Below are 16,177 nucleotides of genomic sequence, written 5' to 3'. Positions count from 1 at the left end.
CTGTATGTTAGTTGCTAGAAGATAGGGTAGACACCAGACTGAGAGAGGGTCGACCCTTTTTTGTTTGTGTGTTGGTTGCTGGAAGATAGAGCCGACCCCCTCCTGTCTAAGAGTCGACCCCAGCGTGTTTTTTTCAAATTTTTGAGGTCCGAATGGGCCCTATCTAAGGGGGTTTGTGGGCCCATTATTTTATCTGACCTTAGGGCTTTTCCTCACTACTATAAATAAGCCCAAACCATTTTTTCTCTCATGATTTCCTCCCATTTTTCCTCTTAAACCATGATTTCTCTCTTCTCTCTCTTAAACTCAAACTTTTTCACTTAAATCTCTAGATCTACTCACCTAGAGTGATCTTTTCACCTTGCTCCTTTGAGATTAAGTGTAGAACTTGTTAAGAGCTTCGATTTGATTGGGGCAAAACGTGGTTTCGTCACCACCGAATTTTGAGCTTTCTCTCTTCTCTCTCATGTAAGCTTGAGTCAGGGATATTCTACTCTTTAATATAGGTTTTAAACTAGATATTTGTCATTTTGCATAAATTGTGGGATTTTGGAAGATTTTGGTAAAAGTTAAGGTTTGGGCTCTACACTAAAGGAGGGTTTTCATGTTGGTTTACAAAGTAACCTTGGGGGTTTATATATAAGGTTCTTTATTGTTGAAATAGTGAGATTTAGATCTATGGGTTGATATTTTGGAAAAAGGAAGAAATTTTGCCCTAAGTTGAGTTGGAATAACTATTTATGTAAATTATGAAATTGGTTTAGGAAGCATGAAATTGGGGGAAATGTGATTGAATGGTGTAGTTTGGTTTGATAAATCACACACCTATGGAATTTGATTAAGTATCTGTTGATAGATTTATTTATCTGTTTAGATATATTTGTTTTAGGCTATCGGTGGAGAATAACTATGATTGTTGTAGAAACTGCATGAGAATTAGGATGATTGAAACTAATCAATTGAATTATGTCATTGAATATGATGGTTTGATTAAACCATCGAATATGTGTTTTGATTAGTCATTGTATATGACAAAGTGTTTGAATACATTGTATATGTATCTTTGTTTGTGAGAAGATAGGGGATGTACTCCATTGTTTGGAAGGAGATAGGGGATGGACTCCATTGATAATTAAGTTGGTCAGAGTGTCCAGAGTGAAAGTCCCGAAATCTTATATATTTATGGGTGCCAGTTCCCTCGGACGTGGTTCCGTAAAATGGCAAGAAATAGAAGTTTTGGATTTGATGAATGTATTGAATTGTGAATCATTGAGTTGTAGTCTCATATTGGTTGCTTGATAATAATGAATTTGGCTAATTGATTTACCCGAAATGGTATAATGGAAATGAATTGAGATATTGGTTATCTATATTAAATGACCTTGAAAAGAATATGTGTTGATTAAGAATGTTGCACATTTATCTGATGCTCATATTTTAGTTAATTCTCATGTATGGTTTAGCATATCTCTACTAGGCTTTGGCTCATCCTACTTGGGAAACCATTTTCAGGTACAGATAACATGCCACCTCTAAGGACATAGCTTGGGAGGCTTAGAGGCTAAAGGCTCTACTTTTGTGATTTCATTTTTGTGTTTATATGTTTTCTTTTAAGCTGAGGGCTTTAATTGTAAAGAGCTTCTGACTCACTCTTTTGTTATAACCAAGTGATTACTTAGAAATATGTAAGCTCTTAGGGCATTATTTTGTTGTTCTAAACTAGAGTTACATGCTATGGTTTCAAGATGGATATTTATGAAAGTGTAATGCATGTGATATCTTTTGTAATATTAACTCTGATGAATGAAAGTATAACATTTCTATTATGTCTCTAGACCTTATGAATGGTTGATTTGTATAATATTTTGAGGGTGTTACACCTGTGCTTCGTTTGGATGTGGAGTTGCTCGTACTATCTTTGCTAGCATGGAAGACGTGTACTACGCTGCAAGCAAGTTGTCCTCTAGACTGCGTTGGTGATCAATGGGTACATAAGGGTAAACCACTGAGCTCCGAGCAGAAGGAGGAATGGAAAGAGGATCATCGAATTCAACAAATCAATGGTGAATCTGCTCCCTTAATTCGGGTTCATCAGGTTTCGGCCAACTTTCCCAGCCAATAGACCTGGAGGAAGAAAAAGTGGCTATGTCCCATACAGAGAGTGGTGGGGCAGAAGAGGAGCTTTCAAGGTCCATTTTTGCAAATGCCTGGTCCAAGGGTTTGCAGTTGGCAAATTTTTGGTCTAAAGGTTAGTAATTTGCAAAAGCTTCCATGATTTGTATAAATGGAGGTGGATAGGTGTAACCAATGAATGCATTAAGGTTCTTTCAAGGCCTGCAATCATCTTCCAAAGACTCCTCGTATGCTCGATTAACGTAAGAGAATGTGTGATTGGCTATTGGGGATGTACCAGTATATTCGCCTACTCAAAGAATTGAAGTGCAAGATACAAGGATTTAATGACGTTCACTGCTTCATTATTCAAAGAGCAGTTATACTACCAGAATACACAGAGTCCATGCACGTTCTAGAACATAGGTGGATTGCACTAGTTCACTAATATCACCAAGCATTGGGTATATTAATGCGGGGGATAATATTGGCTGTATAATTTCTAAAAGCCAATCATAATTCAACACGTGGCACGAAGAAGGCAATTTGGGGAGTTAATACAAGTTGTCAACCAAAGTCAGACACGTGACAGTTCGTATTGGTAATAATGGATCTGCGTAAGAATGGAACAATCGAGAGATACAAGATAATGTGGCCTAACGATTACTCATAAAGTTAAAATTCAAAATCAGGAGGGAAGCCTAACTGTAAGAGTGGCGTAATGGGACTGACTGTGAGAGAGCATATTCAACAATCATGGGAGGGCATTTTCAACGGTTGGAAGCCCACTTCAACAATTACCACTGAGAAGTACAAATAGCAAGGAATGCTCCAGAATGAACCCCGAACTCAAATCAAAAAAACCAGTTTATTTACTTCATTTTTCTTTCCAATTTTATAATTTTTTACATTTCTGCACTTTAATTCATGTACTGCACTTCATTTCCTAGGAGTATTTTCAAATAGTTTGTTGCTGTGAACCTGTACGAGACTGGGTCAGATCATTGTAAGTTTTCATTACTTAATGAAATTCAGATTCTGAAATTGTTCTTCACTTATTGTTATTTACTAATTTCTCCTAAGCAAGGTACCAGTAAAAATCATCTTTATTGAGACTGAGAGAACTAAAACACATTCGCTTGATAATTGGTTGGCAATTATAAATTCTATAAGGACTAATTGATCTTTGCTGGTACGCTTAAATTTACATTTTTAACCTTCGAAAGTCAAAAAAGCCAACACCTTCACATTTTAAAACCCGAATTGACCCAGTATTTATCCACTCTTACAAGTTATCTTCACATTTTTCTTTTCATTCTTTTAGATCTGAAAACCCTATCTCTATTATTTTTGCATGGAGTGGTGAAAAAGGGATTATAATAGCAAGGAAGAAGGCGTTGGGTTGCGGTGATGGAAGTCTAAAAAAGAGAACAGGATTCTCTACAATATTTTTCTTACAATAATCTTGTAGTAATCATGATCATTGCAAGGATGATGGTGGTTTAAGCTTAAATCATCTACTTACACTATCACTAATCATGTTTTTGGTTTAAAGTACTTACCTAAACTACTATTGCAACAGTGATTATTGTTGATTTTTTTTTATATAATTATTATTGTTAAATTTTTTTGCAGCTCTTGCAGAACTGGATTTTTGATAAGATTTGGTGGATTGGATTCAATATATTTTTAATTTTTGATTTTTCTTTTGTGGGTATCTGAAGGCTTATTTATTTTGGGTGACTCGTGTTTCGTTATAAATGTAAAAAGATATTTTTTTTTTTTTATTTATAATTCTTTTGCTTGGTAAAAGAAAAAGAAATAAAACTGGTAATTTTAGATATTTTCTATTTGGATTTATATGATAGGCAATCTTCCTTGAGCTTAGCCAAATACATTTAATTAGCCAAACTCTTGAAGTTATTTTGACTTCACTTAGGCTACTTTGGTTGAGGTTTGAGAATCTATTTATTTATTATTTGTTTTAAGTTTCTCAAAAACTAGTTTGGTGAAAAAGAAAATAAAAAAAAAATCTGTTTATGGTTTTCTCATTTTTGGGTCAAAAATAAATTTAAAAAATTTAAAAGTATATTTTGTTGTTTCTAATTTTTTTCAGAAAGTTTCAGAAAACAAGACCTTAAAAAACTCAACCGAACTATTCTTGGCCGCCTGAAAGAGCCTCAATTAACTTGCAAGTTGGAGGGTTCGTACTAATATAGAGTATATATGGCCCTGTTTGGTGTTGGCTTTTTAGCTAAATAATTAAAAAACAAAACACTCAATAACATCACTTTTTTTATTTTTTTTATAAGTCTTTTTTGTAAAAAATTAAAAATTAATTAAAATAGTCATTTTACAAAGAATAATGCTACATGTACCAATTAGTGTACTAATTAATGTACTAATAGGTGATGTGGTATCATTTTAGAGGTTTTGAATATTTGTAATGTATATAATAAATGTGATCAGTAATAATATCATAACACTAGTTGATACACTAATTAATATACTAATCGGTGCATGGAGTACCACCGTTTCACAAATTCTTGGTTGACTTCATTCGGAAATTTTGATAATGACAAGACCCTGTCCTTTCCTTCTTGAAGAATCTATGTTTGGTTTGTCTCCTTGTGGGGTTACTTACATCTCGGCAGTTGTTTCTAAAATGTTTGATTGTCTTTGTGCTTATTGCTTAATTTTTGATATAATTATCTATTCAAGCATAGAATTGTTGATCTCTCAACTGGTATGCGTGTATTCAACTGCTATGGCAAATTTGTGAAAAGACTATGAATGTCTCTATGTTGGTACTAGAGACTCAAACCTGTCCCTTTTGCTTCTACATAGGCTGTGGTGATATGATGCTCTGGCACACAATACATTTGCCTTCTTGTTTATATCCATTACTCCCTCCGTCCCAAAATATTAGTCCCTTATTCTATTTTTCATTGTCCCAAAATATTAGTCCCTTTTCAAAAATTAAGTACAAAAATAATATAAATTTCCTATTTTACCATTCTTTTAAATTAATAAACAACATAAAAAGTACAATTATGCATTGATATTCTCAAAAAATGTACTATCAAAATGATAATTTTGGAAAATCAACTTTTTTCAAATGCAATAATTGTACTACCAAAAAAAGTTGGATTCCCCAAAAGAGACCATTATTTTGGGACGGAGGGAGTATGTTAATTTATCTACCATCGTTGATCTACCATTTGGAATGAGATATCTACAATTGGATTTTCTCGTCACCCAAGCAAGGGTTGGTTAGAGGGAGCACCACCTCGGATCATGGTGTTTAGTGATTTGCTGGGAGAAATTTTATCATGTGGTAATTGTTTCTTTATGTTGTGTTTGGTTGGGGGATTTGGGGAGGGATTTGGAAAGGGAAAGGGAAAAGGTATGTGAAACTATGTGAAATATAGGCATGATTTATTCACATTTCACCTATCTTTTCCATTTCCCTTTCCAAATCCCTCTCCAAATCCCCCAACCAAACACAGCATTACTGTTTACATTTACAAGGGTTTCAATTGCATATTGGATGTTAGCTGAAAAAATTTTTTTTTTTTTGGTTTTTATTATTTTTGCTAGTCCATAGTTTTGGACATTAGTATAAATTTTCATGTCATTTTGATAAATACATTAATGCGTTTCAGGTGACGAGCTTCTGTCTGATTCATTTCCGTACAAGGAAATTGAGAATGGGATTTTGTGGGAAGTGGAAGGGAAGGTATGAGCTTTGTTTACTTGTCTACTTTGAGAATTTCTTTGGTTTTTAACTGTTTAGTGATGTTCATGATGTAGTAGGAGAATGCATTAGACATACGATTCCAAGTAATACATGAATATGTAACACGACATGGAATTTTTGAAAAATATTAGACATGGCACGCATGGGTGGGACGCATATAATTTTATATATTTATAATATGGCATGTATAGGAATAACAATTATTATATGCCATTATATGAAATTTAATTAAAAAATCAACTTGTTTGGTTTCATAACTCAAGATTCACTCAGAAAATTAAATTTTTTTGTTTTCAGTGTTTTTTTGCTTTTATTGAATTTTTTTAATATTTTAAGCAATTTTTTTAATTTTTAGTTACACCTAACATAAATACACTTAAAAGTATAATATTTGTGAAAAAAATTTAAAAAAATTTACTAAATACCAAAAATATACAAAAATTCAGTATATTTTTTGTTTTCTTATGTATTTATTGATTTTTTAAAATATTTTACTTTTTAAATGCATCTAAGTAAGGTGCACCTAAAAAAGCAAAAAAATTACTTAAAATTTTAAAAATATTCACTAAAAACAAAAAAATACGAAAAACAAAAAAACTTAATTTTCAAATAATTGAATACAGGAAGTGAAACCAAAGATAGTTAATATTTAAAGTGTAAAGGAAGAGAATATATATAAATTTACTTTGTGTTTCATTTATAGTTGGATTCCAATCTTTTTTCTTTTTTTTTAAATTCAAACTTATAATGTGTTTGATAGGCCTGTATGTTCCTTTTAGAAATTTTTAAAAAATAGGACGTGTTTAGTTAGACATGTGTTTGTCCTGACTAGTGTTCATTGATGTTGATGTCTGATATAGTTTCCAACACAACACACCACTTTCTTAGAAGTGTTGGTGTTTCATAGATGAATAATGTGACGTGATTTTTGCATATGGTTCGTGTGTTACAAATATTATAACCATGCCATTTACATATTCGTGATTCTTATGTGTTGTAGTGGGTTGTTCAAGGAGCGTTAAATGTAGACATTGGTGCTAATCCTTCTGCAGAAGGTGGAGATGGCGATGAAGGTGTTTGTCGACAAAGCTGTTAAGGTCGTTAATATTGTTGATACATTTAGGCTCCATGTAAGGTAACTAAAGTCGTCTGTCATAGATAGATCACCCGTTTCATATATTTTCTGCACTATTTGAAACATGAAATTCGTTATTATTTGCAAGAGCAACCTGCTTTTGACAAGAGGCAGTTTGTGGCGGTTGTGAAGAAGTACATTAAAGGCACTGACGCCTAAGTTGGAACCGAAGAAGCAAGAATTGTTTAAAAAGAATATTGAGGGAGCAACCAAGTACCTTCTCTCCAAGCTCAGTGACCTACAGTTGTATATGTTTATTTACGCTTTGATCTAATAGCTAGATTTGTGACTTTCTTCTGAAACAATAGTTTGAGAAAGAGAGAAGAGAGAGCAAATGAATAACTCTATATTTCTGTGAATTTCTGTGTATATTTACAAAGAGATGTACGCTCTCTTTATAGAGAGGAGAAGACAACATAGGATGCCAATTGAGGCACCGAAAGCATAAAGTAAGGGGACACTAATTATTAAAGCTAAACACTAACATATAATAATATACTAACAACCCCCCTCAAACTCAAGGAGGATAGGTACTAATCAACTTGAGTTTGGAGAGAGTAACAAAACAGGAAAGTAAACTGATAAATAAAATAAAATAGGATAGGAGACACTGTATGGTTGTGTCAAATTGTTGTTGAAGACACGGTATGGTCGTGTCACACCATTGGAGAAGACACTGTATGGTCGTGTCGGACCGTTGTAGCAGATAATGTCTAGACAGTTTACGAGGTCATGCCGGACCGATGTAGAAGCTAACCGGAATCAATGTCGAGACAGTTTGCGGGGTCATGTCGGACCGTTGTAGGAGCTAACCGGAATCAATGTCGGGACAGTTTACGAGGTCATGCCGGACCGATATAGAAAGTAACCGGAATCAATGTCGGGACAGTTTACGGGGTCATGCCGGACCGTTGTAAAAGATTGTGGTGGTGCACCAAGGGGGCGACGTAGGGAGTGCGCCATGGGATGGCTTGGGTGGTTCCCATGGTATATAACCATGCTCATTAGCTTGGGTGGTTCGCATCGTGTGTAACCATGCTCACCATGATATATGTATAACCCCCCCCTCAAACTCAAATAGGTGTGAAGATAGAAACCTATTTGAGGTTGCAACAAAGGGATTAAGAAAGTGGAGTAAAACAGCTCAACACAGAGTGAAGATGTTAAAAAAAAATGATAGAAAGGGTTTTTTTTTTTTTTTTCTTTTGTTATGTGTTTGTAAAATTTTTTTTTTTTTTTTTTGGTGGTGTAGAACGGTGAGCGGGGTGGATCCCCGATAGGAATAAAAATGAGAGTGTTGTGCAAATCTGGAGGACATGTATGACACAAGACTGAGCAGAAAAGCAGTTGGTGTGAATGGGTGTTTTTTTTTTTTTTTTTTTTTGGTGTTTAGTGTTCGGGTAAGAGATTATAGTAAAACATATATATATAAATAATAAAAGAAAGGTGAGGGCGAGCTTGACTGAGGGGGGTGAGTGGAAACAAAGGATAATAAAAATATATATAGAGAGAGAGAAAAACAAATAAATAAATAATAACGTAATGGAAATCAAAAGAGAGAGAGATAGAGAGAGAGTGTGTGTGTGTGGAGTGTGGTGTGGGTAGAGAATAAAGAAAAGAAAAGAAAAGAAAGGGGAGTTGTGGAAAGAAAAGTTTAAAAGAAATGATGGGAAAGAAAAATAAATGTGGGTATTTAAAAGAGTGCAAAAGTAGTTTGGAGAAAATAAATAAAAATAATTGATTTTGAAATCAAACGTGATAGGAGGAGAGAGAGGGGACACGCCCATGTGATAAAGTGGAGAGAGAGCTGGGTATTCATATGCAGATGAGTATGTTTTGTGCTGGTGGAACTGGTTTTGATATATGGAGGTAGTGGAGAATTATTTTATTGGAGAGGGGAAGGTAGTGGGAATAAAGAGATCCACACATGGGTTATACATATAAAGAGAATAAAAAATTAAAAGAAATAGATAAAAGAAAAAGAAGAAGAAAAAAGTAGATTCATTTGCCTCCATTTTCACCATCTCTGTAGAAGAGTCAACCATGGCTGCTCATGGAGAAGAAGTGAGATGCAAAAGAGCTACTAGATCGAGCACTCTGCCGATCTCACCGTGGAGGCTATGAAGCTCGACTCCAAAGCTGCTGATCTCGACAAAGAAGAGAGACCTGAGGTACTTGCTCTGCTTCCACCATATGAAGGAAGGCGGGGGTGGCAGAGATGTTGGAGATGAATGCACGGAAGGCGGGGGTGGCGATGGGTGCTGTGCGACGGCGGTGGTGGTCGATTTGGGGTTTGACTCTTTGTTGCTTCATATGAATCCATGGTGAGGTCTGGAAAAGCTTGGTCTTCGTTGGCAGCCATTGTAAAGGCAGAGAAGAGCTCAATTATGGAAGAATGTATGTGTAGAAAAACAAGCGGACTAGGTTGAGGTCCGGCGGGCGGCCAAGGCGAGGTTGCCGCCCGCCGGTGAAGCGAAAAATACTAAGTTCTTAACCTAGCTCTGATACCATGAAACAATAGTTTGAGAAAGAGAGAAGAGAGGGCAAATGAATAACTCTATATTTCTGTGTATTTCTGTGTATATTTACAAAGAGATGTACACTCTCTTTATAGAGAGGAGAAGACAACATAGGATGCTAATTGAGGCACCGAAAGCATAAAGCAATGGGACACTAATTATTAAAGCTAAACACTAACATATAATAATATACTAACATCTTCAATCAATTCACATGGTTAACTAAGGCCTTGTCTGCAAAATGTTCTGTTATGAAAATTGAAAACAAAAACTTGTTTAGTGCATTATTTTTGTTTTGAAAAAAAATGATTGATTCCAATATTTTCAAAGTTCTTGGAAACAAACAAACAAAAAAAATGTCTTATAACAAGTTTTCCTATCTCTTCTCTTCCCCACCTCCCCTTCAGCCACCAACCACAGCCAGTCCTTGCAGGTGACCCTCCGGCCACTCTCCACCACCTCCAATAACTCATCAAACATGTTTATTTATTACTTATTTTTATTTATTTTCAAAATATTTTGTACTCCAAACAAATTTTTTGTTTTTTACAAAAGAAAAACCTTATTCTTGTTACAAAAAACAAGAAATTGACGCCGTTATCCAACAACTAAATTTGTGACTTTCTTGCATGAATTCACATGGTTAACTTAAATTCAATGTAGTACTTTAATAATATCTATGGTAATTGATATAATGTTTTTTTGCTGCAGTTTTGTGGGGGAGAGCATGCGCAATGATATGTGTTTGCATATTATAAAGAAGGAGCCACTGATCCGACTTTTCTGTACCTTGCCTATGGATTGAAGGAGGTTAAGTGCTAAGGGATGGAGTTTGGATTCAATTTATTCAGCTCCAAAAAGTTAACGATAGTTTTTTTGTCCGTCTTTCGTCTAATGGGGGAGTAGAAATTAATTTATGAGTCATGGGATTATTAGTTTTTTTTTTTTTTGACATAGTTATGTATTGACCTGGATATGTACACTTTGTGTGGGTTGAAGAATAAATTATAAATATATAGTGATTTTTTTCAATAATTTTTCTGTTGACATTGCCTATGTTTTTTTGTTTATGCAATTCCTAAAGTCGAGGTGGAACTCTTAACTTCTCATTTCTAAGGAAAAATTATATCGTGGAGATTATATAGTCATATCTCTGATCAATCACAAATTATCATGTTCTTTAGTGTTTATCAATCACTCAACATAAAATTATAAATTTTACTCTCTTCACTCATCACAATATACCTAAAGTACCACGTAACCGTGCCCAAGACCACCAAATAACTTAGGGGTGAAAGTAGTAGGATAAGTGCCCACATATTTCAGCCCTCAGTTGTGATTCTAAGCTATCATCTCCCTCCATTTTTTTTCCTTTGCCCTCAAACTCAATCTTGAGGAAAAAAAATATTTTGCATAATGCTAGTGGAATAAAGTACTCTAAACCGTATTAAGCTTTTTGAATTTTATTTATTTATTTATTTCTAGAAATGAACATCACAAGATAGTCTCTCTCTTGAAGCAATCTTTAAAAACAAAAAGAAATTGAAAGAAATTGAGTGTTGAAAATTTCTTTTTGAATTCGGAAGATCTGAATGAAAGTTGGAGAGAGAGAGAAATGGGAAGGGATTTTTTGATCCTGTGATGAGTATACTAATGGGGCTGTTTGCTGCAGAGTAGTTTATAATATTTTTTTTGTTTTTGAAAAATTTATGTTAGATTGTTTAACATAAAACTATTTATTATTTATAAAGCAAAAATATCTTAAATAATTGATTATTAAAAGAGAATTACATTTCAATTGAATAGTAAAAAAATAGTCTTATTTTCGTGAGGCTCAAGACTTGTAGTATAAAAAATTTCACGTGTAATGCAATTCCCTTACTAAAAAGAAAAAATAGCTTTTACTTTTGTTTTTATAGATTAACTTTTAGCTTGTTTAGACCATCTCCAAAGGGAAGTAACAAATTTAAGTAGCAACTGTGAACTTTGCTACCTAATATCTAAATTTGCTACCTCAATTTGCTACTTCTAAAATTTTGTGAAGGGAGATAGTAAAATTTTATTATTTTATCATTGTTGTTCCTGAAAGCTTTTTTTACCATTGAATAGAAGTTGTTACTAGTAAGTAACACCAAACAGACCAGTATCTGAAAATGTAAATGCCCATAAATCACTCTTCCATTTGTAAAAAATTAAAACATTGCCTTAAAAAATACCATTTTGAATTTATAATCGCCATAAATAATAGTACATGCTTGTATTAAGAACATTACTTCTACTCATAAAATCAATCAACAAAACACAATTAATGAGATACATTGATCATCACTTATCCATTACTAGAACAATGTGTTCATCCTACTATAACATGCTAGACATTTTCCACACACAAAAACAAAAACAAAAACAAAATATTTGTTTTCCACTAAACAATTTTCAAAAAATGTTTTCAACCAAAGCAAACAAAGCATAATATTAAAAAAAAAAACTCAAAAAAAATGCACATATACTGGCTGGAAGACAGTCTGGCATGTGACCAAAACAGGATGATATAGGTGGAACAAGCCAGAAATCAAGTGGTGAACAAAAGCGTTTCTAACAGATTTAATAACTATGCCCCTAATTACAGTGTGCTTACACAATTATCATAAAAACCACACAAAACCAAAAGGGTCATTGTCAGTCACTCAGTTTTCAAGTCTTATAATTGGAACTTTCAAAGTAAAAACAATTGCTACCTCACCTCTCCTGCTGAACTTGCATCATGACTTCATACATTCCAACTTTTCTCAAGTAATTTATCACTTTAAGCTTTGGTTTCCTTCTATGCCTGAACTCACACACCGCCTTCTCAGATGTGTGGCCTATGCATAGTAATTTAGGCTTGCTTTCTTCTTAGCCTGAACTTGGATGATACCTTCATTGAAGTCTTCATGGTTCACCTGCACAAAGGTCAAGCCATTGCCTTTATTAGCAGTTGCTCCTAACAAAAAAATTCCACATATGTAAATGCACAAATTACTCTCTTTTCTTTTTCTTTTCTTTTGTTTTTGGTACTACTTTTCAGCTTTACCTCACCAAAACAGGGGAAAAAGAATAGTATTTATCTTTGTACTTGTAACACATTTGGCCTCTAATATAGATATCATGCTGTTAGAACCTTTTTATGAGTATATCAGTGGATTGTCATCCGCAGTTATGTATTATCTTCCTCTAAACACATTCAATTTCCCAGTAAACTTGAATGGATTTAAGGCATCTACTAAGAGCATTAGGGCATGTCTCTGGTGAGCATCAGTGTCCGACACAGACATGACAACTTTTTAGAAGTGCCAGTACTTAGATAATGATTATGATCAAGCAAAGAACATGCATTAGATCACTTGTAGCATCGCTGTCATTGGTTTCCTGTCCTACTTATCAAAGCATCCTTTAAATTCTCACATATTAAGCCTAGTCCACACACACACACACACAGACCTCGGTGGCATCGCGTCAAAGAGCAAGCATGCCTGCCTCCACACAAACAGCTTTCAGTTGTGCTCCATTGAAATCATCAGTAGATCGAGCTAGCTCTTCAAAGTTGACACCTGGGTGAACATTCATCTTTCGGGGGTGGATCTACAATACCAATGCAAATGAGTCAGCTGGAATTCCCCATGGTAAAAAAAGAGAATATAATGTTTAAAGTTCAGAAAGGAAGGATTTTGAAAGCAAGCAAGCAAAACCTGCAAAATTCTAGCTCTTGCTTCTTCAGTGGGATGTGGAAACTCAATTTTACGATCCAATCGACCAGAACACATGAGCGCAGGATCTAAAATATCAGCTCTATTGGTTGCTGCTATCACCTGCAGTTTAAGAAAGTACAAAAAACAAAACAGAACAAAAAAAATAAAAATAAAAAAAAATAAAAAAATAAAATTCAACTATTGGAACTAAAGACCCAAATGATGACAAAAAGTAGAGGCAGTCCTACTAGTCGTGCTAGTGAGTGCCATATGGGTAGAAGTGATGGCAGAGAACCAGGTCCCAAGCATCCAGCCTGTACAGAAGTTCTAAAGAAACAATCTTCGTGGCAGCATGGTCTAAATGTCAAGAGCCAACAGTTGCCTCGAAATGACCATTACACTGAAACTATAATCAGTTGAAGGCAAGAGACAAACCTTTATCCGATCATCGCTACTAAAGCCATCAAGCTGATTGAGCAACTCTAACATTGTCCGTTGAACTTCCCTATCCCCACTAACTTCACTGCATCAAAAGAGGGGGGAGAAAAAATTTAGTGAGACTGTTTATGAAATAAACTCAATTATTAGTCACCAGAAAAGCATAATACTGAGATTAAAAAAAAAAAAATAGCAAACACAAACTGAAATCAAGTAAAGCTGCAAATGACACAAATAAGGTATACCTGTCACACCACTTTGTGCCAATAGCATCGATTTCATCTATGAAGATGATGCAAGGAGATTTCTCTTTAGCAAGTTGAAAAGCATCACGGACAAGTTTCGCTCCATCCCCAATGAACATCTACATGGATAAAAACCTTAGTTACTAAATTAATAGTAGTGGCCTTGACTACTTCACTAGAGCAAAACAAATTGATGACCGCTTAAGTGCATTACAGATTTGTACCTATACAATATAATTGTTGCATGGTAACAAGAAAATTTCTTGAGGACTAGCTAGCTTAATTTAAACTGCAAATGATATAGTTATGCATCAAACTTTAACAATCAAGATAGTACGTAAAAGGTAATAAGCATTAAATATTAAAACCAAATGTATCTTTCTCAAGAATGCTTGACTACTCATTGACCTTAACAGAGGCCCATGAAAGGACAATATTTAATTCATTAACTTTTGAAGAAAAAAAAGGCAACGGCATAATATAACTAATCAAACCAACCAAAGGAACAATCTCCAGGTTTACGACTGACTGAAAAACTCAATCACAATTCAGGACTACTAATTTAAAATAAAAAATAAAAAATAAAAGTTCTGACTTCCTCCAGAAAAAAAACTGTTGCACCTTAATTAAGTGGATATATATTTTAACGTCAGATAAGTTTGTTACCCCAATCCGAACAAGCTAACCAGAAAAGGAAATTTCTGCCACACTAGCTATAAATAAATAACAAACAATATTCCTTTCTTAGTGCATCAAAAAGAAACAAAAACTATAGTCCCTTCAATATATTCATGGTTGGTGTAAATGCATCAAAAGCAAATTGTGATTCCAAAAAAAAGCCACAAATCTCACAAGGTGTAGGTGGTTTCTTTATGATAAAAACCAGGTCAAAAATGAAGACAAGAATGAAGTTAACAAAGAATATATACCTGGACAAGTTGGGGACCTGCTAGCTTCAAGAAAGTAGCATTAGTTTGGGCTGCACATGCGCGAGCCATTAGTGTTTTCCCAGTGCCCGGAGGTCCATACAAAAGCACTCCTTTGGGTGGGCGAATCCCTAATTTCTGAAACCGTTCTTGGTGAGTCATGGGCAAAACAATAGCCTCAACTAATGAGATAAGTGTGTAAATATTTTTGAGCTAAGAAACTTGCCTGTTTTTCAAGCCCTCCAATATCATTGTAGTTTTCAGTTGGTTTTTCATCAGCCTCCATTGCCTTAACTCGAGAATCATACACAGATGGCAAGGTGTCCAATATAAATAAATATACCATCCACGTGCTGCTGTTGTGTGTAATGCTCATGAGTTATTTTTAGGCGAGCGGATCCTCTAGAGTTTAATCCCTAGAGTGATCTCCTAAAGTACTTGATCGAACGGCTGAGAATAAAACTCACCAAAATGACGTCGTTTTGGTGAGTATTTTGAAAAAAAAAAAAAAAAAACAAAAATTTAGAATTTTCGATTTCAAAATTCCCCTCAGCTCTTGCTAATCGTTTCTGGGAATCACCTGGTCTCAACGGTGAAGAAGAGGAAGAAGATGGAGAGGAAGCACATGAAGATGATTCGAGGCTAATGGAGGATAAAGAGTTGGTTGAAGTGTATGAGAAGATGGTTTCAACTGAAGCCATTGAAGAACAAGAACAAGAGAACCCAGAAGCAGAAGCAGAAGCAAACGTGGTTATGGAGGTAGAAGAAGATGAAGCAAAGGAAAACCCAGAAGAGGAAAAGTTAGAGATCAATGACGAACTACCAGAAGAAGAAGAAGAAGAAGAAGAAGATCAAAAACCAGACCCAGAAGTCCATGAAGCGAAAGAAATGAAAACGATTGTTCATCCGAAGCTGTTGTAGATCCAAAGAACTTTGAAAATGAAGATCCACTGTTGATTCAAGAGACAGAAGATGAAGAGATTAGGGCGAGCCATCGCTCTTCTTCAGTATCGTCCGTATATTCAGATTTAGCAGAAGAAGAAGAATTAAAGGATTTTCAAATTTTCAGTTCCACAGGAACCTTCGTTGTTTTGACATCCCTAAGTCTGAATTTTTTTTATATTTTTTTTTTTTTTTGTCAAAATACTCACCAAAACGACGTCGTTTTGATGAGTTTTATTCTCAGCCCTCGAATTAGGTACTTTAGAAGATCACTCTAGGGGATTAACTCTAAAGGATCCGGACGCTATTTTTAGCCCCACACCAGCACTCACTTCTCTCTTTTATTATTATTTTTTTTTTAAACACTTTCCC

At 34.6% G+C, this 16,177-nt stretch overlaps 1 protein-coding gene and 1 pseudogene across 1 annotated transcript; one reads left to right on the top strand and one right to left on the bottom strand.

Annotated features, from left to right (window-relative positions):
* The first annotated feature begins 1,983 nt into the window (after nucleotides 1-1,983).
* Nucleotides 1,984-10,348, top strand: LOC114320070 (translationally-controlled tumor protein homolog; annotated as a pseudogene).
* A 1,711-nt stretch (nucleotides 10,349-12,059) lies between these two features.
* LOC114320060 (26S proteasome regulatory subunit 6A homolog) lies at nucleotides 12,060-15,042 on the bottom strand. Its single transcript, XM_028267158.2, has 6 exons — nucleotides 14,867-15,042; nucleotides 13,938-14,056; nucleotides 13,690-13,777; nucleotides 13,255-13,374; nucleotides 13,007-13,147; nucleotides 12,060-12,468 (listed from the first exon to the last, which is right to left on the bottom strand). The coding sequence occupies exons 1-5, from the start codon at nucleotides 15,023-15,025 to the stop codon at nucleotides 13,022-13,024; spliced, it is 612 nt and encodes a 203-aa protein (XP_028122959.2). The 5' UTR covers nucleotides 15,026-15,042; the 3' UTR covers nucleotides 12,060-12,468; nucleotides 13,007-13,021.
* Between the last annotated feature and the right edge of the window lie 1,135 nt (nucleotides 15,043-16,177).

The sequence above is a fragment of the Camellia sinensis genome, chromosome 5 (genome assembly GCF_055761805.1).
Source record: "Camellia sinensis isolate YWXY chromosome 5, ASM5576180v1, whole genome shotgun sequence".
NCBI lineage: Eukaryota > Viridiplantae > Streptophyta > Magnoliopsida > Ericales > Theaceae > Camellia > Camellia sinensis.
The sequence above is the reverse complement of the archived record's forward strand: the minus strand, read 5'-3'. Positions and strand labels throughout refer to the sequence as shown.